At 36.6% G+C, this 22,802-nt stretch overlaps 2 protein-coding genes across 3 annotated transcripts in view; both read left to right on the top strand.

The window, feature by feature from the left end:
• PTH2R (parathyroid hormone 2 receptor) overlaps positions 1 to 22,802 on the top strand; it is a 106,550-nt gene that overhangs the window by 58,939 nt on the left and 24,809 nt on the right. The window contains exons 6-9 of the mRNA XM_027122658.1: positions 719 to 908; positions 1,840 to 1,993; positions 11,080 to 11,140; positions 18,250 to 18,316. Coding sequence (XP_026978459.1) covers positions 719 to 908; positions 1,840 to 1,993; positions 11,080 to 11,140; positions 18,250 to 18,316 — 472 coding nt within the window. The remainder of the gene's footprint in view (positions 1 to 718; positions 909 to 1,839; positions 1,994 to 11,079; positions 11,141 to 18,249; positions 18,317 to 22,802) is intronic.
• On the top strand, positions 3,998 to 6,410 carry LOC113628765 (homeobox-containing protein 1-like). Of its 2 annotated transcripts, none has more exons than XM_027122645.1 (2): positions 3,998 to 5,425; positions 5,531 to 6,410. In XM_027122645.1, exons 1-2 carry the CDS (start codon positions 4,303 to 4,305, stop codon positions 5,665 to 5,667), a joined length of 1,260 nt encoding a protein of 419 aa, XP_026978446.1. In that variant the 5' UTR covers positions 3,998 to 4,302; the 3' UTR covers positions 5,668 to 6,410. The 2 variants fall into 2 exon arrangements, with proteins under 2 accessions (XP_026978446.1, XP_026978438.1); XM_027122637.1 differs by having other exon boundaries at positions 3,998 to 5,496; positions 5,530 to 6,410.

Raw genomic sequence — 22,802 nt, 5'->3', positions numbered from 1 at the left:
TTATACCTGAGTACTTTGTCTTTTCAGGAAGAGACGTAGTATCAGTGTGTTCATTGTACACGGAAGCTCAGCTTTTTTCATAGTCAAGCAATGGTAGAGCTGGGCCTTTTGACCAGATTATACATCCCTTTTCCTGGTGTTTTTGATTTTGTTTTAATCAAACTTAAAAGAAATCTTTTGTTTTTGGAGTTACCTTTCTGTACTAGTTGATGCTGCTATATCTACTCCTGAGTATGTTACTGACTTAACTTGTGTCTAAGATCCTTTTATAATTCCAAAGCTTTTTATATTAAAGGAAGCTTGTTTTCTCTCTAACATTCCTAGGAAATAAAACTGTGTAATTCTATCAAAATATCTTACTTTTTCATATAGAGAATATATTGAAAATGTGAACATTCCAGTTTTAATAAGGCTTATCCCTGTTCAAGGTGGTTCTCCATCGATTATTTATGACCTTAATATATAGTATAATGTAATGCTATAGTATAATGTAGCATAATATTTAACACTGCATAATCTGGATAACCATGGTAGCTGATCAGGATAAATTTGTAATTAAGTCTCAAAAAGCTACATTTTAGTTTTTGACCCCAATTGTTTCTGTCTTTGTTCAGGTTTATTTCTTCTTTTTTGGGAGGAGTTTGAACTCATTTATGTATTTTCTTTCTCCATTTCTAATTTTATTCAAATCTAAATACTGAATATTTTCTCTCCATAGACGATTGCATTGTACTAGGAACTATATCCACATGCATTTATTTGTGTCTTTCATGCTGAGAGCTGCGAGCATCTTTGTCAAGGACAGAGTGGTCCATGCTCACATAGGAGTAAAGGAGCTGCAGTCCCTGATAATGCAAGATGACCTACAGAGTTCCATAGAAGTACCTTCTGTGGACAAATCACAATATGTAAGTGTTTTCACCATGAGCCCTTGCATGGCTCACCACTTTCAAAAGTAAAAAGCCCACCTGCAAGACCAGGAGCTTGGGATTTAAAAACCCAGGGCATTTAGTTCCTTTATTGTAGCCTCAAAGACTTGTTCCCAAATAAGATTCCATGGTACTTGATTCTGCTCTTAAATGTCCTGTTGTTATTTAGTAAGTAGAATCACCCAATAATTCAGTTAATGAGAAGCATTATCACCATTGAAGCAATATATCTGGAAATTAGGTAGAATAGATTGATTGTATTGATGGTGTGAATTAATGCTGTTGGTATCTTTGCCCTTTGCCCTGTAGATCGTTGTTGTCTCTGCTGATTCTAATTCTGGATTGGCTTTGTGACTTTTTAAATGAACTAGAATGAAGTAGGTGTGATGGTGTGTCAGTTGCGGGTAGACCTCTATGAGTGAGCCTAGCCAAGATTAGCTGAGCTTTGCCCAAATCAGCAGAATCATCTAGCCAATCAATCAATTCATAAGACATATTAAATGTTTATCATTTTAAGCCATTAACTTTTGGGGCATAAAAAAGACCAGAATAAAATAAATTCATGGTAGAATGATGGTTAAGTTTTCCTCTTTATGCTTTTCTTTACTTTCCTAATTTTCTCTGATGATCAGGTATTTTTATAAACAAGAAAACTTAAGGAAAAGTGATTTCTTATAACTCCTAAAGGAATAAAAATCTTATTTTAAAAATAGAATCAAGCCAGCAGTCTTAGAAATGCTATGTTAAAATAACTTTGTTCTGGTCTCTTTCAAAAGTCTTGGCCTTCCCAGGTATAAGAGATATTAGATTATAAAAAAATAAATGGAGGAACTGCTTTTTAGTGGTCTAATGTTGGAACCAGTACGATTAGGAATTCTAATATGGTGCAATGTTGGTTTATTTGTAACAGATTGGGTGCAAGATTGCTGTTGTGATGTTTATTTACTTCTTGGCTACAAACTACTATTGGATCTTGGTGGAAGGCCTCTATCTGCATAGTTTAATCTTTGTGGCGTTCTTTTCGGACACCAAGTACCTGTGGGGCTTCACCTTGATAGGCTGGGGTAAGGCATTTCTGTCTCCTTTCCTTTTCAACTGGATTATGGGTTGTAGGGCTTTCTGTCTTGCCTGTCATTAGCATTCTTTCTGTCATTTTCCCAAAATAATCCCTCCCTATTCTATCTTTATCCTTTCTTTCTCTTTAATTATTCAGGAAATGTATTAAGATCAAGTCTATAATCCTCCTAGTGGTAACAAACTTTTCACTTTTAACTTAGGGTTAGTGTTCTTAGGCCAGATTCTTGAGAGGATTCTTTGGGGGAAATACCTTGTTAGCCATGCACATTTAGAACTGCTGTGCTCATCGTATCTTATGTCAATATCTTGATTTAACAATAATTTCATCCTAAAAATTTTGATTTTTGAATTTCTAAGCTATAATGATGCACCTTTGATTTGTAATTCTAGGTCATATGATGAGAATGCCAGAAAGGAATTTATAGGACCATCTTGACTGCATTTAACAATGCAAATTACAAACTAATTACGTGGATGTCTTTTGGAAGGAAATAATTCAAATTACTTGCGGCATAAATAATTTTAAAAAAAGGATATTCAGCTCACATTCCAAAAATGCCTTGTCAGTACTAGAGGGATTACTGAATTAGGCACTAACTTAATGTGATGTGGAGAAAGGATGTTGTTTGTTTGTTATAATTTAAGAAAAATTAAAACTCATACGTGGTTAAAATTAAGAAGTCTCAATATTAACAATTGCTATTTTAATATCCAAATTATGACGTGCTCAGCACAGGGAAAAAAATCAACTAAGTGGCTCAAGATTAAATTTGAAGGTTTTTTTCCCATCAAAATAAGAATTTTTTGGCCTGTTTTGTCTTAATTTGAAAACATGAAGTAAAGGATATTGAATTTCCTGTTAGTTAATAACCTTTAAGAAGACAAAGGGTCAATTTACTGTCAAGCGTTATTTATTATGAAATAATAATTGTTGTGAATAAAAATTTATGAAAGTGGTTTGTTTTTAGGCTCTCCCTTATCTTTGACTAACAGTTACTAAAATAAAAAAAGATACACTTTATTTGTTTAGGGTACTTTGGAAATTTTCTCAACAGTTTTTGGTAGTTTGGCTTCAAGGCAAAATTATATCTGTGTACCCACATAATTACTAGAAGTTAGTAAAGATGTTGATAGAAAATTCAACAATGAATTTGTCTGAGTTCCATTTTATTTTTTGGTTTTCTATGACATTGGTCACACTGGTAATAAACTTGTTTTTCTTTATTTACATATTGATTTGATAGCAAATTCCCCTGTCAGCTCTTATTTGGGCTGTATCCGTCTGTCGCTCTGTAAAATCAGAAGTTTGCCTCTCTGAAACCCAGGAAACTAGTTTTCAAATCTGTCTTTGAAAATGCGAATTAAAAAAACAGTGAGGGTTCCAGTGAGCTTCTATGCAAGTATGAGGTTCTCACCTTCCTTTACAACTTTAATTATTTGTCCACAAAATTTTGTCATAAGAGTGACAATTACAGTAGAGAAGCATCACAACTTGAAATCTTCATTTCACCAAATGGTTTAAGAACATGCATGAAAGCAAGTAGTATCTACATGGAAGATCACGTTACAAAAAGCATCTTACATGCAATATTATGTAATTAACCACAATTAAAACAGTAACAAGTAATATTTACAGAGTTATGGTGCTATAGTTGGTCTGTCTTCTGGCTTCTCTCTTTGCAACTCCAAAAAAATAAATGCTCTAGGCTAGGGCATATATAATTAAAAAATAGTAATATTCTTTTTTTTTTTTTTTTTTTTTTTTTTTTGCCGTACGCGGGCCTCTCGCTGCTGTGGCCTCTCCCGTTGCGGAGCACAGGCTTCGGACGCGCAGGCTCAGCGGCCATGGCTCATGGGCCCAGCCGCTCCGCGGCATGTGGGATCCTCCCGGACCGGGGCACGAACCCTCATCCCCCGCATCGGCAGGCGGACACCAGGGCAGCCCCCCAAAATAGTAATATTCTTTTAAGAATTTCTCTCTGCAGACAAAGACAGTCAGTCTGATGTGATTGAGACAAGGGAGGTTTTCAGGGGGAGACTGGGAGATAGGGGCCTCCCCTCCCCCTTCTCCTCTTCCTGCGCCGGCCTCAACCCCTCCCCAGTCCCCTCCCGACGGGCGCCCCACGCGGAAGACACCCCTCCCCCTCCCGCTTTCCCCTCCTCCCTACCTCAGCCCTTCGTACCGGGACGTTGGGGAGGGGGCTGTGCCGGGCGGAGAGAACTCAGCAAGGATTCTGAGAATGATAAATAACGCTGATCATCTCTAGAAAAGATATTGATTCACCTCATGTAAAGTATGCTCAGTTCCTTTCCAGTGGTTTTGCTGGAAACCATGTCTCACTATACAGATGAACCCAGATTTACCATAGAGCAGATAGATCTGCTTCAGCGCCTTCGACGTACTGGAATGACTAAACATGAAATTCTCCATGCCTTGGAAACTTTGGACCGTCTTGATCAAGAGCATAGCGACAAGTTTGGAAGAAGGTCCAGCTACGGAGGAAGTTCATATGGGAATACTACCAACAATGTTCCAGCATCTTCCTCTACAGCTACAGCTTCCACACAGACCCAGCATTCTGGAATGTCCCCATCACCTAGCAACAGTTATGATACCTCCCCACAGCCTTGTACTACCAATCAGAATGGGAGGGAGAATAACGAGCGATTATCCACATCCAATGGAAAGATGTCACCAACTCGCTACCATGCAAACAGCATGGGTCAGAGGTCATACAGTTTTGAAGCCTCAGAAGAGGACCTAGATGTAGATGATAAAGTAGAGGAATTAATGAGGAGGGACAGCAGTGTGATAAAAGAGGAAATCAAAGCCTTTCTTGCCAATCGGAGGATTTCCCAAGCAGTTGTTGCACAGGTAACAGGTATCAGTCAGAGCCGGATCTCTCACTGGCTGTTGCAGCAGGGATCAGACCTGAGTGAACAGAAGAAAAGAGCGTTTTACCGATGGTATCAGCTTGAAAAGACAAACCCTGGAGCTACACTAAGTATGAGACCCGCGCCCATTCCAATAGAGGACCCGGAATGGAGACAAACGCCTCCCCCAGTCTCAGCTACATCTGGCACCTTCCGACTGCGACGAGGGAGTCGATTTACCTGGAGAAAGGAGTGCCTGGCTGTCATGGAAAGTTACTTCAATGAGAATCAATACCCAGATGAAGCAAAAAGAGAAGAAATTGCAAATGCTTGCAACGCAGTTATACAGAAGCCAGGCAAAAAACTATCAGATCTGGAACGAGTTACCTCCCTGAAAGTGTATAATTGGTTTGCTAACAGACGGAAGGAGATCAAGAGGAGAGCCAATATCGCAGCAATCCTGGAGAGTCATGGGATAGATGTACAGAGTCCCGGAGGCCATTCCAACAGTGATGACGTCGACGGAAATGACTACTCAGAGCAGGATACTTGGCAAGTACGCAATGGGGAGGAGGAGGAGGGAAGAAGTTCAGAGGGAGGCAGAGAAGCAGAGAAGGTAGAAGAAGAGAGGAGGATCTGATCCGAACAAGACGACAGCACTAGCCATAGTGACCACCAAGACCCCATCTCATTAGCTGTGGAAATGGCAGCAGTCAACCACACTATCTTGGCATTGGCCCGACAAGGAGCCAACGAAATCAAGACAGAGGCCCTGGATGACGACTGATGAGGGAGGATTGGACACGAGAAGTTAACTTAGTTTAGACGTAGCACCTTAGCAGACTTTCCTCGGTCCTTAACATGTGTTCTTACAGTATAACTTGCAGTTTCTTGTATGTCAGTTAGCCGTTAGGGTCTTGTTCTGTGAAGATGGCATGGTGCCCTCAGCCTTTGCATATACTCTCAGTATTAATTCCCAGTAAATAATAACCAACCAACCAACCAACCAATCAACCTTCCCTCTCCCAGACCCCGAGGCTAGAAAATCTTGCTGCTCTGTCTTAGCATTCCAAGAAAGTGCTTCCAGGTATTTAGATAGCCCTCAGTTCTCAAATATTAGGCTGTGTGTATTGGGTACCTTTAGATTCCTGTAACACTAGTCTGTACCCCTTTTCCTTCCCCAAGACTGGTAGGATGCAAGCTGAGGTAGTGTGGCCCAGGATGGACAGACGCCATTTGGGGAGTACCCACAGAGTAAAAGGGACACTAGAACCCCCACCTCAGTGTGGGAAGAATTGATTTCCAGCTGCAATAAGCCGTGCCTCATAATAGTCACACTGTGGCTAGATTATACTTCTTTGGGTGCTGTGCTAAGAATGTCAGTGGAAACACTCGATCTCAGATTTTGGTTGATGTTAACATGCCTGACACAGACATCCTTTCCTCTCACAAGCTGTGTGACTTAAGTAGATAAAATACTGCCTCTGCCTTTGGGACCATGATTAAAACAAACAAACAGAAAAAAAAAAAAAAAAGAATTTCTCTCTGCTACTGAAGTAAATATCCAAGTCTATTTGATTAATAGACTGTTTTCTCTTATCTCAACACTGAGAGTATGATTTTAGAATATCATTTTTATTTCAGACTCATTTTTCCAACTTTCTATAAGAAAAATAAATATCAAAACATTATAGCTGCTTTGCAGGATCCTTTGCTAGACTAATCCATAGTGAACCCAGTTTCAGACTTTCTTCCAGTGATTTATTGGCTTCACTAGAGAAGTGAATTTGCTTGGATTCCTTTGTTGTTCATTTGGACCCAATTATTATAACGTAAAGCTCTCTTCAGCTAGGTAAATACTCAGCACTTTATTACTCACTTTGTAATGATATGTGGAGTTGCATTATTTACATTGATTTTGCTGGTTCTTAATAATAAGTTGGCAGGGAAGGAAATTACCATCTAAAGAGGAACATATGCCATGTCTGCCTTAGTAAATTGAAGGCAGATATTTAAAATGACCTTTTTGTATATCTTTATCACAAAACAAGATGTATAGAGGAGTAAAGGCAAATTCTAATGATGACTATGCTTCTTTTCTTTCAACTAACCATTTTCTTAATTTTTCCTATCCCTGCTCAATTTTCTCATGAATAAGACACTTTATTCTCGGTTCCAACTACATATTTAAAAAATATATTTAATTCTATATTTAAAAGGTCAGTCAAAAGGTAACAAACTTCCAGTTATAAGGTAAATAAGTACTGGGGATATAATATACAACATAATAGGAAAAAAAGTGTCATTCTTGCTTCTTTATCCTTATTGAATGTGGTAATTTACCTCTGTATTAGCAGCCATTCTTAATTTTCACCTGTCAGATGAGATGCCAGAATGTATGTATTATCATATAAAAACACCTATCCTGGTTATACCACGTAGTCACGTCCCTGTTGCCAAGCTTTCTTGTAGAATATTTTCATATTTTGTATTATCTTAAAATAATCAGGAGAAAAATAATCAGAAAACACTTCCGGTTTTATTATCTCTGTATAAAATTATTTCAATCCAGCAAACGTTTTTTGATCATCCATTTGGCAGCATATATAATTGAAATACAAGGTATATGTTAAAGTCCCAGCACACAAGAAGCATGGAGTCTGACCCTTTAGGTTATTTTATTTTTTGTAGGCCTATTCTCATCATATGTATTATATTCAAAATATTTATAAAATCTGTTCTTCATAAAATTATTTATGATAGTCAATATGACACCTTTATACAATTAAAAATCTTTGTTGTTTGCTTTAAGCTGAATTTAAAAATCTAGAAAAACTGTTTCTCCCTTGCCCTATGATTTTTAATGTCACTATTAATTCTACCTTAAAGTTATCTTAAAGTTAAAATTATATTTAACCATTAGAGTCAATAAGAGATCTATATTTTGGCCCTACTTTATGAAAGATAAGGAATTTGGTTCTCCCTGCTTATTACTTTTTCCAGACCTTCAAGATGTAATTTTGGGTTTTACTACTTATCATTAAAAAATTCTACAGGTTATTATCTGTTTAAAAGAAAATAAATTATAGTCAAATTTATATTTGTAACCATTATGTAGATTTATCTCTGTGGGTTCACCCGGTTTCAAGATTCCACCTCCTCTCCACCAATTGATCTTCTACAGTTTCTGCCCACTGGCAATATTTAATTCAGTAAACATTTTCTTTTCTATTGTAGCTCTTCTGTTTTGGATTGGTCCTTTTTCATAATGCCTTACTCTTCTTCTAGAGCAGATTTTAGACTATGAATTAGATATATTTTTTAAAGATTTCTTTTGTTTACTGTAGTAATTCCATCTTAGGGGAGGGTAACTCTTCTGAAGTTTCATAAATAGACACTCACCTTTGTAACAATGGAAAACTTTAAAGGCTCTGCAGTTTTCCTTACAGAGAGGAAAGACTCATTCAGTATTGGCCTTAGAGTCCTATGAGACTTGAGAACAATTCTATCAAAATTATATAGACGAATTTCTAGGTTCCTCAAAGAATGAATCAGCAAGTGATAGATACTAAATTCTAGCATCCTGCAGTGAGTAGAGAGGGAACTGAATACATAGCTTGGAGCTTCATGTCTGACCAGTCAACATAGACTGGATTCCCAGGGGAATCAAGGTTTCTGGTAAGACATTGTATGTCTGTAGCAAATCTGGGAATCCCCATGTCATGATGTGTTTCTAATTTTTAGGGTTAACTCTACACTTTATGATCAAGCTATGACTTTGCAATGCCACAGTAGCATTTCAGGAGGATGGTAAGGCTGAGGTTGGGTTCTATGAAGACTCTGAAGTGTCCAAAACAAGATAAAATTACATGGGCCAATATGGCAAGACCCTTTTACCCCACTTTGGCTTCAAGGCATCTCTGGCTTATGCAGTGGGCTGCAGAATAAGTTTTTATTTGAAGAAAGTGTTTAATTGCTAAAGTTTTTTTGACTACTATTAGTCCAAACCTTCATTTTAAGGGAGAATAGTAATGAAGCCACACCAAAGCTCGAGTCTACTTATTTTGAGACCAGAGATTGCCTCCCTCTCAGAATCACTTATTTATACTGATGTATTTTATGAAAATAACTCAGCTCTTAAGATAAATGCAAATATAGAATAACATTCCAATTTACATTAAATTTACTTAAAGTAACACTTAAATTGAAAATAACGTCTAGATTTCAAAGATTTTTCCCTTTGTTTATATGTTCTTAATTACATAATAATGTGATACTAAGATTGGTGACCAAAAATTCTTAGAAAGCCTCAAGGTGGTTTCTATTCTTTATTCCTCTATGGTTGTCTCTGTGCTCATCTTGTGAATGAGGGTCTTCCAAGAGGATGAGAAAAGCAATTTCGTTAAGACATGGTGTCTGATATAAAGTATTTGCTATAATTATCATTTAAGACACAATTCCAAATCCAGCACCATTAATCAATGTTCTATATATAGAACATCATTCAGGAAATTGCCTGATCAGGAGATTGTAAAGGAAGCAGAAGATGAAGACCTGCAAATGAGAAAATGTGAACATTTTGATCAAAGGCAGACATTTTTTAAAGATAACCAAGGCAGTAGAACAGCAAAGGGATCCATGTCAGACCTTTTTGAACCATTCTGTCAGAAGGAGCCATGCTCTCTCCATTACATAGTTATCATTCTTGTTTTTTCTTCATAGCGCTAATTGATAACTGAAGTTGTGTTATTAATTTTGCCTCCCATACCAGGATATAAGTTTCAGGAAAATGGAGATATTGTTTATTCTGTTCTTTTTTTTAATCTTCTGAGACTATAACAGTTCTTAACAAATGAAAAGGCATTTAATAAGTGCTTAGTGGATATATGTTTATACAGATGGATGGATAGGTGGACTAGATAGATAGATAGAATAGCAAGCTGAACCTAAGAATTAAACAGAATTGGGTAGATCTCTTTTGACAAAAATTTCCTAGAACATAGAATTCGAGCAGAATTTTTTAAAAAGGAGTTATATAAAAACAATAAATAAAATTGGAATATAGAGTCATAAAATTAAATAGCCACACAGGCAGGCTGAGGTTAAATTCAATTAGATCACTAAGGAGAACAAAGAAATTTCCTTTTGTGGGATATCACCTTATTTTAATTTTTTTTTCATCTGAATCTATTTTTATGTTTACATTTTTGCTTAGAAAATATATCTGAAAATTTAAAAATGTGTTTTTTAAAAGGTAAAGAATATTGTGTTAAAAAAATGTTCTGAGTTCAATATTTTTCTCTCTTTGTAAAGTGCTTCCTATGGTTTCTCTTCCTTTTTTTAAAACTTCTTTCTAAAAGGCCACATAATGAAGAGTTATCCATTAAATCCTTTGATCTTCTATTGCAGTGCTGCATAAAAGTTATGGTTTGTGATTTTTTGTGATGTCAGAGTCCAGGTATAGCGTGAACTGAGCAGTCAACCTTTACTGGGGGCAAAGGACTCATGGAAAGTCAGTATAATAGAGTTGATGTTGCAAGCTCATAGGTGTTTATTGTTTATGAAGGACAAATATGTCATGCTCAAATCATCAAACTAATATAGCACCACCCTTTGCTAAGCTTTCAGTGCCTGCAAATGCTTCTGTCTGGAGCCGATACGAACAAAAAAAGAAGGGCTAAACTGATCAAAACTTCCTAATTTTGTAACTTGCAGTATAGCCTCTCTATGCCTTCAACTTTTAGAATGAGAAAATTTGAGTATTTTAGAACAACAGCCTTCCTGCCGCTTCTCATGAGTCCCTCTTGTTGCTTCACTCCTCTTGGAAAGCATGTGGCTTTCGGCATTTCAAGAGGCAAAGTTGGATGCACCGACCACCGCCTGCCTTTGACCCCGGGAACTTCAGTCCCCTCCATACATGGCTTAACCTTACACCCTTCAAAGGAAAATAGAGCCAGTCTTCATCTTCAGACTTTTGAGAACGAATAACGTCAGTGTACCACTACCTTCTCAAACGGACAAGATGAAAATTAAGTGGACTTTTCATATTCACATAGCAACATTTTTCATGCCTGTGTTTCTCTCTCACCTTTTAATAGTATATTTTTATGTGATGAATATAAGAAAAAATCCCTTAATCTCAAAAGAAATATGGTCTCTGAATCCTTTTCTGATTGTCTGAATCCTTTTCTGATTGCAGGGTTCCCAGCAGCATTTGTTACAGCCTGGGCTGTGGCACGAGCAACTCTGGCTGATGCAAGGTGAGTGGAAACAAGAAGAGGTAAAGCAAGAGCCTGGGATTTTCTCAAGACTTGCTGCTGTTCTTGATGACATTGCCCTTTAGGGACGTTATGTGGGAAATTACCTTGTAGCCTCTGATACATTACCAGCAAGCTATCCATCCCAGAGTCATGGGACAGAAAGACTCACAGACCCGATTAGGATGGTCATAAACTCCATGGTTTATGAAATCAATTTGAAACATACAGTGAGAAGCAAAGGGAAAGAGATGGGTAAGTTAACACACTTAGGATACCATGCACACAGAAAGGACTGCACTACCTGAGTCCTGGGATAGGCAGTGCTCACATCTCCTCTCGGTCTCTCTCTCACTCTCTCTGCCACATCAGCCTTCCCCACTGATGGTGTGGTTATGAGGACCAGAAATGTGGTTGCAACAAGGGGACCCACAGACAGAAGGTGCCTTGGGCCGGAGACACACACTTGCTGTCTCAGAGAGATATAAGGGCGAGTTCACCTGGCCATGGCTCTAGCTTGCCACTTAGCCTGCTGAGCAGCTCTGGGTTTTTTTTGCGTTCTTTGGGCAAAGGATATGTGGCCATGGGTTCCACCAATCAGTGGCTGAATTAAGACATCAAGACTATCAAGTACTTCCTGCATATTTGGGGATACTTTGTGCCTCTTATATATTTAGCGCATTGTGAATATTTAGTGCTCAGTTGCCCCAGATATTTAGTACCTGTGCTTAACATGCATGTGCTCTACATTTAATGCAAACTGTAGGTTTAATCCACCCCATTTGTTCTCTTGTCTTCTATAGCGTAATTAAATATTCTTAAATGATAAAACAAATGCACATTAGAAGTGGAATCCATCCTAGGGAATCACTAGCCCCCCAGTTATCTGTTTCTCTTTGGATGCTACATGATGAATGGAGACTGAAACATTCATTTTTTCATATTATTTCTGTTTTTAGTAATGGTGAGTCAAAGAAAGAAAAGGAGAACATGGAGAAGCATTCAGTGCCTGCTCTTTGCTTTCATGGTCAAACTTATTGCTTGGAATGAATTGTATCTCCCCAAAATTCATATGTGGGAAGCCCTAATCCCCAGTGTGACTGTATTTGGAGATACGGCCCTTAAGGAGGTAATTAAGGTTAAATGAAATCCTAAGGGTATGGCCCTGATATGATAGGATTAGTGTCTTCATGAGAAGAGACGCGAGGGAGCTCCTTCTCTCTGTGTCTGCACATGAAGTAAAGGTTTTATGAGTACACAGCAAGATGACAGTGCCTTGCATTTTGACCTCAGACTTTAGCCTCCAACTGTGAGAAAATAAATGTCTGCTGTTTAAGCCCTCAGTCTATACTACATCGTTATGGCAGCCCGAGCAGACTAATACACTTACGATACATGAAAAGGCGATTTAAGAGAGACACTTTTAACTTATAGATGTAGTAATGCTGAGCATTCTTCCCTGTTAACAGAATACAGTTTAATATCCACAGATCGTGTACATTTCCTGACAGCAACTCCTTTTTGTTTGCTTCTTTCTTTCATTGAGCCCATACCTTTGTTTTGAGTCACTGAGTATTTCCTTCAGAAGCATTTTGTCAGTTGTGCAGTGAAAAAAATGCCACATTATGTGAGCACCTGAATTCTACAAAGAACTACCACTGTTCCACAAATCTGAAGTCTACAGATCATTATCTTTAGGTGCAGCCTTGCTCCAGAACTCCCCATTCATCAGCTTTCCCTCAGTTCTAGAACTTAACTGGCTTTGCTCTTTTTTTTTTAACATCTTTATTGGAGTATAATTGCTTTACAATGGTGTGTTAGTTTCTGCTTTATAACAAAGTGAATCAGCTGTACATATGCATATATCCCCATATCTCTTCCCTCTTGCGTCTCCCTCCCTCCCACCATCCCTATCTTACCCCTCTAGGTGGTCACAAAGCACCAAGCTGATCTCCCTGTGCTATGTGGCTGCTTCGCACTAGCTAGCTATTTTACATTTGGTAGTATATATAAGTCCATGCCACTCTCTCACTTCATCCCAGCTTACCCTTCCCCCTCCCCGTGTCCTCAAGTTCATTCACTATGTCTGAGTCTTTATTCCTGTCCTGCCCCTAGGTTCTTCATAACCATTTTTTTTTAAGATTCCATATATATGTGTTAGCATATGGTATTTGTTTTTCTCTTTCTGACTTACTTCACTCTGTATGATAGTCTCTAGGTCCATCCACCTCACTACAAATAACTCAATTTCGTTTCTTTTTATGGCTGAGTAATATTCCATTGTATATATGTGCCACATCTCCTTTATCCATTCATCTGTCGATGGACACTTAGGTTGCAGCTTTGCATTATTTTTACTGAGCTGAACTTTGGGTTCACTCACCCGATGAGCAGCAAAGCGAATCTACTGACACTGGATTGTAGTGAGGAAAAGTACAGCTTTTATTTGCAGGACGCAAAGCAAGGAGAATGGGCAACTAATGCTCAAAAGACCTTAACTCCCTGTTGCTTTGGAGCAAGGGTTTTTAAAGGCAACATTAGGAGTGAGAGTCATAGGTGCATGGTTAGCTCATGGACATTCTTCTGACTGGTTGGTGATGAAGTAACCAGGTGATGTTTTAGGAATCTTAATCATCAGTTTTCTGGTTCCAACCAGTCCAGGGTCTACGTGCTTGTGGTCAGCATATAGTCAACATCCTCCACAGGGTAGGGGTCTTAGTTTCTGCAGAACAATGCAAGATATGCATCAGATTGTTACCTGTATCCCTTCAGGAGGAACTAGGAGTCCTGTGACTCTGCTCTTCAAGCTATTATTACTTTTCTTGCTTGACTGCTTTTCCTTTGTTTCTGCATTTTCTCACTTCACTAATTAGTAACTGTTTGAGTCTGCTCTTTGGAACTTGGGGAAACCCTTGGAGACTAGAGCTTTTTTCTACAAACAAGAAGTGGGGACACAGAGGGGCTTGTACCCAGTAGGGTCCCACAGGGTTTTATTTTTACTTACTTTATCTCTTTATGCCATTTGGATTTGTTGACGATTGGGGGTTAACATTATCTACATTGTTATCATTATTGTTACATTTACACAGCGATATTGGAAATCTCAAAGAAAACTTGCAGCATTGCTGTTTGATTTCTTAGAGGAGGGAGGGAGGTTGAGTCAGTAAAGAGGTGCTAAATAATGCTAAATAATTTTACCCTGAGATGTGTAACCAAATCACTTAGATTTGGAATTTTAGAGAAGGTAGAACGGAAGGCATTGTTTGGTCCAATCCCCACATTTGAGAGATGCATAGAATGAGACCCAGAGATATCAGGTTACATCTCCAAAGCCTACAGCTAGCCTGGAGCAATTTTGACGCATTCATCCATTCAACAGTTTTTCTAGGCCTTGAGCAAGGAAAGAAAGCAAATATATTCATAGCACATTTTATATTGAATTAATTAGTTTTCTTAGTTATCTTGCATTTTTTAAAAAATCATAAACTAGATATTAAGTCATTAATAATCATAAGTCTTTTTGCTGAAAAAATAAGAAATACATGTTTATCATTTTTGAGAAAAAATCCATTAGGTACGTAATACTTTGAAAAATACAGCTGATACTAAATATTGCGCTAAACCAGATGTATTAATGTAAAAATATTAAATATAAGTTAGATCATGTGACTCTTTTGCATAAAATATTTATTCCTACCTTACTTAGAATAAAATCTTGAATTCTATAGTGCCCTGATCTGAGTGCGATAATTGGGTTAAGGGGTCATTTTATATTTATTTTGCATAGAAAATAAAACTGTATTACCACATTCATGGCATGATTTTATAATTGCCAGATTTGATTTTTCATGAAATTCAGCTTGTCTAAGTTAAAAAGTTTTTGTGGGTTTTCTTGAGTGTCGTCATCTGACCTATGTATAGTGCCATGTCACAAAGTTCAAGTGGAGAGAGCAGACTTGGAGCATCTCCAAAGGACAGATGGGGCCCCTGCTCATGTCTCTTATAGTTGCGATTTATCTTTTTCTGATCTGGCCTTTCAAAGCTAGAACTCTGATTTTCTCTGTATCTTGGACATTTAGAGATAAGCAGATAAGACCCAGTTTTAGAAGGTACTCTAAACTCTATAGAATATACAAAAGAAGTCTCTTCCAGTTCTAAAATTCTATCAAAGTGTTATTTGACTAAGGTAGGGTAAGATAGTTGGGTAGTTTAGATGGGACAAATGATTTAAAAAGTGAATAATTTTGTTTTTCTTTTTACTTACAAAAGCAAAAGCACCTTACAAGATACCTTATTACCTTTTCCCTGCTCATTCAAAGGAGATAAGAGATGCCAGCAGGAACCTTAGGGCTTGCAATTGAAAGGACCAAGAAAAGATACACTCCATCATTCCTAGGAAATCTGCATGGCTCTCAGGGAACTTCACTTCCTCTACTCTTATCAGAGTGTGAGTTGTGGAGACAATGCAGTATTCAATCAATATAATTCCCTGGATCCCTCTGGTGGGACAATGCATTTCCTGTTTCCAGTCCTGGCTGCAGGAAATCCTACTTTCTAGTCTGTCAGCATACCATTCAGCATACAGACTACTGTGTTTCATGCTCTACCATTCAGAACTACGTTTTTACCGACATTTAGTCCTGCATTTCCTAGAGTGTTAAAATTTATTTTAAAAAAATCTGGACAGAGGGTAGTTTCTCAGCCATGTTAACAAACACGGTGTGAGCTGGGACATTGAACAATTAATGAAAAATAAGGATTAATAGCATTTTCTTTAAAATATCTGAAACCTCAGTTGCCTCTTATCAAAGGGCAAATTTGAAACTTTGACATTGAAAATGATCAGAGTCAAGTTTTTCCTGTATTTAGAAGTAGCTGGTTTGACCTTCTTCCAGATAAAAGTATTTTGTAGAGCTGAAATTGTGTAATTGAATTCCAGTGTGTTAGGAGACACCACGATGAAATGTCATTGAAGCAAAGAGGGAAGATTATGAAGATATTACCAGATGTCAAAGCTGAAAAGAAAATTTATGAAATCCAAATTTATGAAATCCAGAATTTAGTGAATCAATGTTCAATTTATATTCTCACAATATGTACCACTTTCCTTACAGTGGGAAGCCTTTTTAGCGTAGTGTGATAGATGTTTTGCACGACTCTAACACTTTTATCTTTCTTGTCTGGCTGAACAATGTGGAAAATAGATGCATACAAATAATATGGGCAATGTTCAATAATGTGTAAACAAGTAAGGTGTATGCAAGTATGAAATGTCCCTGTGTTTGATTTCCATTCTTATTCAGTCTTCAAGCCCATTGACTTTGCAGATTTCAGTGTGGCTGGACCAGAATTACACTTTGGTCTAGGGGTCTGTTTGATTTAACTGTGGTACCTCTTTCCAATGGAATGCTGGGCTACTAAGCTCTTCTTGGTACTGATATGGAAAGAAATTAAAAATATACTATTAAAAGGAAAGGGCAAATTACAGAACAGAGTGTACATTGCATTTTTGTAAGATGGGGAAAATAAGATTATAATATTTGTATGTGTTTGTATATGCATAAAGAAATACTGAAAGCATATACAATAAAGTAATAAAAGATGTTATCTGTAAGGAGAAAGGTGAGGTCAGAGGTATACAGGAACATGGGGAGGACTGAGATGTCTCAATGTCTATCTTTTTATATAGTTTGTTTTTTGAAATGAGAATGTATTGCCTATGTACAAAATTATATTTAAAAAATATGTTGTTATTACATGTGTACTGAAAATGTTTTACCTTCAAGGAATAGTTGAAGTAGCTTTTTATTATCCATAATTTGTTCATTAATTTAAAAGTAACTTTCTTAATAAGTTTATTATCCAGAATTTTAAAATTATCATTATATCATTAAAATTTCTTTATAAAATTTCATTTACTGTTGCCACAATCAATGCTAGGTTTTGTCTAAGGAGAAAGAAACTGAAGGCTTTTATTTATGTATCTTTAATTTAAAAAAACCATTTAAAGTGCTACATTAAAGTTTCAAGTTGAACTAGTTTTTCTCAACTCTGTTCCATTTATTCTAGTGTAAGACCTTTACCACAAACCAGATTGGGTGAGGTTGGGTCTAACTTACTTTGAATTCAATTCAATTCAACAAATGTTTATTGACCTCCTACATGCTATGTACTGTTCTAGGCACTTGTAACAGAAAACAAAAACAACAATGATCCCTGCCTATGTAAACTTAAATTCTAGTTGGAGTGAGCAGGAAGCAGAAAATAAATATAACAAATAAGTAAATCAAATAGTGTTTTTATTAAGTACTGTTAAAAACTAACTTTTTAAAATAGAAGATAAAATCATGATCTAATGCAAATATAAAATGAGCACCTATCAAGATTTTTTAACTCACTAATTAGTGAGGAAACCAGTAAGATGTTGTAACTTGTTCAAAGGAGAAATAAAAGAATTACATGTTTATATCTAGTAATATGTACACTGAAATAATTTTACAAATAAATGTAAAAACTGGTCAATATTCACGGATCACTGAGCAATTACATTCCACCAAACACAGCTAATTTTCCTTTCTATGGACAAAAATCATTTGCATTCAGTTTTCGTCTACATTCCTATCAACAAGAATCATTTGCATGATTGTCAGTTTTCTGTTGCATTTCTGTGGATAAGAATGTACTAATGTCAATGTTCTACAACCAATGGAGTAAATTCTGAAAGTGAGAGGACTTTCTCTATCAACAAGGTTTAATTGTCATGGATCTTTCCAGTGATAACAAAAATAAAGAATCAGTGGTACCACATTTAGAAGACTAATTTTTTTGTGGCTCTAGAAACATAGTTTTGACTCTTTCATAAAAATAATAAACCACTATTTATAATACTTTACTTATCCCCAAGGAGTAGCTAATAGTATGGAAACCAGGACTGTTACACTTTTTTTTTTTTTTTTTACTGTTTTGGGTGTTTTAGGAGATTTTTTTTTTCCCTGTCTACTTGTTTCTTAATCAAAAACCTGGGTCTGGAATTTTTGGTAAAACAAAATGTTACCTCTCACTGCTTATTTGCTTTGCTGATTCTTTAATGGAAGTTCTTTTTCATGTCTCAGATGCTGGGAACTTAGTGCTGGAGACATCAAGTGGATTTATCAAGCCCCAATCTTAGCAGCTATCGGGGTAAGTTTAAAAACCTGTATAGTTTAAATAAAGAAGAAAAAGATGCATAATTAAACTACTGCTAAAACCCAGAGAAAGTTTGTCTGTCACTTTGTTTCCTAAACCTCACATTACAGCAATAGCTGTTGGGAAAGTCTGGATTGGGGATCAGACCCTTATTCATGGCTGACACTGCGATCCATGAAGAAAGCGCACACCCTCCCTTTAATCTGCCAACGTGTAGGGAAAATTCCGGGACTTCAAAATATCTATGAGCATTTATAGGTTCAAGCAGTTGGGGCGGTCCTTAAACTCTTCCCCCTTTTCAGCCATTATTTTATAAAGTTCTGACCACCTGATCACCTGGTAATAGGTAGGAGGAGGGGGAAAAGATGTAATAGCAAGAGAACAGAGGAATTATCGAGAGAGAAAAATGCTAGTGTGATTTATTATAAAACATTGCCTAAAGCTTTTATTTCACATACTTTCCCCAAGGAGTTAAGAGGATTCCATACTCTTTTGGACTGTCTAGTCCAAAAAAGACTAGAGTTGGCAGTCGTATTGCATGGGACTTATCTGCCTGTATATCATGTCTGTGTTACAAAAGAAAACAAAATCACACACTTTGTGTCTAACAAAACTCACCAAAATGCTCAATATTCTGTAATAACCTAAATGGGAAAAGAATTTGAAAAAGAATAGATACGTATATATGTATAACTGAATCACTTTCCTCTGCACCTGAAACTAACAACATTGTTAATCAACTATGCTCCAATATAAAATAAAAATTAAAAAAAAAAAAGAAATGTTTACTCTTGACCTTCCCTGAAGAGTTTATGGTATTAGCTTCTCTGTGGTTTGATGAAGAAATTATACCACCTTGTGTTTTCCTGGTTTTCATGTATTAACCCAAGATTATATACATCTTTAAAAAAGGACTGATGTCCCAATATTAAATGTTAAATAATTTGAAAGTAATATAGCAGCCTGATTTTTTCTGTCTATTTTTTAATTGAAGTATAGTTGATTTACAATGTTATGTTAGTTTCAGGTGTACAACAAAGTGATTCAGTAATACATATCTATCTATATCTATCTGTCTATCTAGCTATCTATCTATTCTTTTTCAGATTCTTTTCCATTATAGTTTATTACAAGATATTGAATATAGTCCCCTGTGCTATACAGTAGGTCCTTGTTGTTTATCCATTATATATATAGTAGTGTGTATATGTTAATCCCAAACTCCTAATTTATGCCCCCCCAACCTTTCCCTTTTGGTAACCATAAGTTTGTTTCTATGCCTGTGAGTCTATTTCAGTTTTGTAAATATTTTCATTTGTATCATTTTTTTAGATTCCACGTATAAGTGATATCCTATGATACTTGTCTTTCTCTGTCTGACTTACTTCACTTAGTATGACAATCTCTAGGTCCATCCATGTTGCTGCAAATGGCATTATTTCATTCTTTTTTATGGCTGGATAGTATTCCATTGTGTGTGTGTGTATACATATATGTATACACACACACACACACACACACACACACACACACACACATATATATATATATACACACACACACACCACATCTTCTTTATCCATTCATCTGTTCATGGACATTTAGGTTGCTTCCATGTCTTGGCTGTTGTAAATAGTAGCAGCCTGATTTTTAACCAATTTTTTCAGTCTTTCTTTGTTCTCCAGTTTCTTACTTTTCTCATTTTGTTTTCTTTTGGACAAGGTGTGTCAGCATGTTGGCATGATGGATCCAGAAGGACAGCCATTAATGTGGTTGAGGTTTTGTAAGATCTATCCAGATAGTCAGGTAAAAGCTTATTTATCTCATAGGAAAAATGCAGATAGCAAGGTAGAAGAGATTGAAGAGGAATCTTCACTTTAGAAGCTCATTGATGTAAATATTTAGAGGGGAAAATAAAGTATAGAAGTTTTAGAGAAGCCAGTTTGTACCCTTGCTACAGCAGCCTGTTATCAAATTAGACCCGATTCTAAGTCTTAGGGGAAGCTCAAAAATGGATTGTGGAAATGAACATATCTACAAAACAAAAACAGACTCACAAATATACAGAACAGACTTGTGGTTGCCAAGGGGGAGGGGGTGGGGGAGGGAAGGATTGGGAGTTTGGGATTAACAGATGCAAACTATTGTATATAGGATGGATAAACAACAAGGTGCCTACTGTATAGCCCAGGGAACTATATTCAACATCTTATGATAAACCATAATGGATAAGAATATGAAAAAGAAGATATATGTATAACTGAGTCACGTTGCTATACAGCAGAAATTAACACAACATTGTAAATCAACTATACTTCAATAAAATTTAAAAAAATGGATTGTGGATAAATGAATGAATGAATGACTTCAGTTTAGAAACTCATATTAATTTTAATGAAGTGCTGCTGTATTAATGTAGTGATAAACCATCCCATCAAACCTAGTGATAAACTAGATCCCTGAGAGATTATCAATAAACTTAAAGAAGATAATTAACTTTATAAATTAACTGGGGTTTACTACTCTGATTTCCCTTTTATGCCCTGATATGCTAACCTCATCTGCATTTCCAGGCCTTTAACTTTCCTTTCTCTCTCTTCCTCCTTTATTATGTTTGCTCCTCCATCTCTTACTACCATCTTTTTAAAGGGATAACCCATGTCTTAATACTTTTTGTGTCTTCAGTACCTTGTACTTGAATTGATAAATAAGAGGTAATTAAATATTATAAAAATGAGGCAAATTTAAGAACATTAAGTTTGTGTTTTCTTTTGATGAAAAGGAAGGGCTTATTAAAATCTAAGGGATCCTTGTAGAATTATTAGGAATTGAAGCAAAGAACAGTGGAGAAAAAAGTAAATCATAGGACATTTTCCACTGAAATAGTTGAATTTTATCCAAAGCTTTGTTGTTTATTTACAGATCTTAGTTACTCACATCAGCAGTGTGGATGAGAAGTTTATTTGCTGAGGTTTCTAAATTGCAATGTGAAACAGTACAGTTAGGTGATTATAGAGGTTCTGAAAGATTCACCATTTATGAAAGAGAACCAGAAATGATGGTACACTCAATACATTTTGAAGGAAACTTAGGTGGGATGCCATTTTCGTCTTCTAGGACTAATATTATGAGCAATGCAAAGCAAGAATTCTTAAATATTTTCCCAATATCATAACATCCATTTAATCTCAAAAATCAGAGAAGAGATTCAAGAGCACCTTTCTGTTCACTTAAAGTTACCTTTTTGTTTCTTTATTACAATTCAGGGTTATCTCAGTTCCTTTTAAGGTTTCCTCACTTTACTGTGGAAACAGCCTATATGGGAAGAGATGCACCTGGAGCCCCGGTCTCAGCACCTGGAGTGTAGTACTCCTTCCTCTGAGCTCTTCTGTGTCCTGAAGCCAGGAAGAATGATGCTAATAATAACAACATACACAGCAAAGTGCTTACCACCATTGGGCACTGTTTTAAACACTTCATTTACATTGATTGATCTAATCCTCCCAATAACTCTAAATGAGGAAACTGCCCAAGGTCACTCAGCTAGTAAGTGGTGGAGCTCAGATTCTAATTTCAGGGTCAATGTCCCTACCTAGTGAGCTCACAGTAAATAATGTGAGCTCTTATAATAAAAAGCTTACATCCCGCACTTATAATAAAAGCCAACATCCCTGATGGTCCAGAGGAGACCCTGTCACTCATGCCTGCACCCTTTTATGCTCTCTGCCTTAGCCTCGTTGTTTCCCTTTCGGTTCCTTGAACTTGTCCATGTCTGCCCCTCTCAAGACTATTCTTCATTTTGCCCTGTACCCCTGGAAGGCTGGGATATGCTTCCTTCTACTCCTCACTTTAAATGTCACTTCTTCATTGTGGCTTCCTTGTTGCCCCCAATCAAAATTAGGTCACCTATTATAATCTGCAGAGCACGGTGAGGTTTTTATTTCTCAAGATCATCATCAAGTATAATGCTTCTGATTGTTTGTTGAATGTCCATCTTGCCCACTAAACTGAAAGGCTTTTGTGAACAAGAACCATATTTTTCTCAACTTCTATATTCTAATGCCTTGTAATTTTCCTGGCACAGAGTGGACACTCAATAAACACTTGCTGAAAAAATAAAACATGCATACAAAGTAAATATTCTGGGACACGATAAGAGGGAAGAAGTGAAATAAGAGCAGAAAGCCAGTATAATTACAGAACTTTTGAGTCCATTTTACCAACCTTTTTATTTTCTAGAGAAGAAAACTAAAGCCCACACAGATAAAGGTCACACAGCCAGTGTAACAAAACAAAGACTATAACCTGCATTTTTGGACCATGTTCTTTTCACTTAACATTCCAAAGCATGTCAAATTTTTTTCTTGAAGTTATGGGAAAATAATCTTTTCAATTTTATGGCTACATTGATAATTTTTTATATGTTAACTTTAGAATAAAAGGTTTGTTTGTTTTTTAGTCTTGCATTTCGTAGTATGGA

This window comes from Aethalodelphis obliquidens, unplaced genomic scaffold, assembly GCF_003676395.1.
Source record: "Aethalodelphis obliquidens isolate GAN/ISIS:26980383/991018 unplaced genomic scaffold, ASM367639v1 scaffold2, whole genome shotgun sequence".
Lineage (NCBI taxonomy): Eukaryota > Metazoa > Chordata > Mammalia > Artiodactyla > Delphinidae > Aethalodelphis > Aethalodelphis obliquidens.
The sequence above is the reverse complement of the archived record's forward strand: the minus strand, read 5'-3'. Positions and strand labels throughout refer to the sequence as shown.

Coding starts and splice junctions, on each gene's coding strand:
- LOC113628765 (XM_027122637.1), top strand. CDS start 4,303: ATGCTCAGTTCCTTTCCAGTGGTTTTGCTGGAAACCATGTCTCACTAT. Junction 5,497..5,529: donor GAGGCAGAGAAGCAGAGAAG/GTAGAAGAAGAG, acceptor TGATCCGAACAA/GACGACAGCACTAGCCATAG.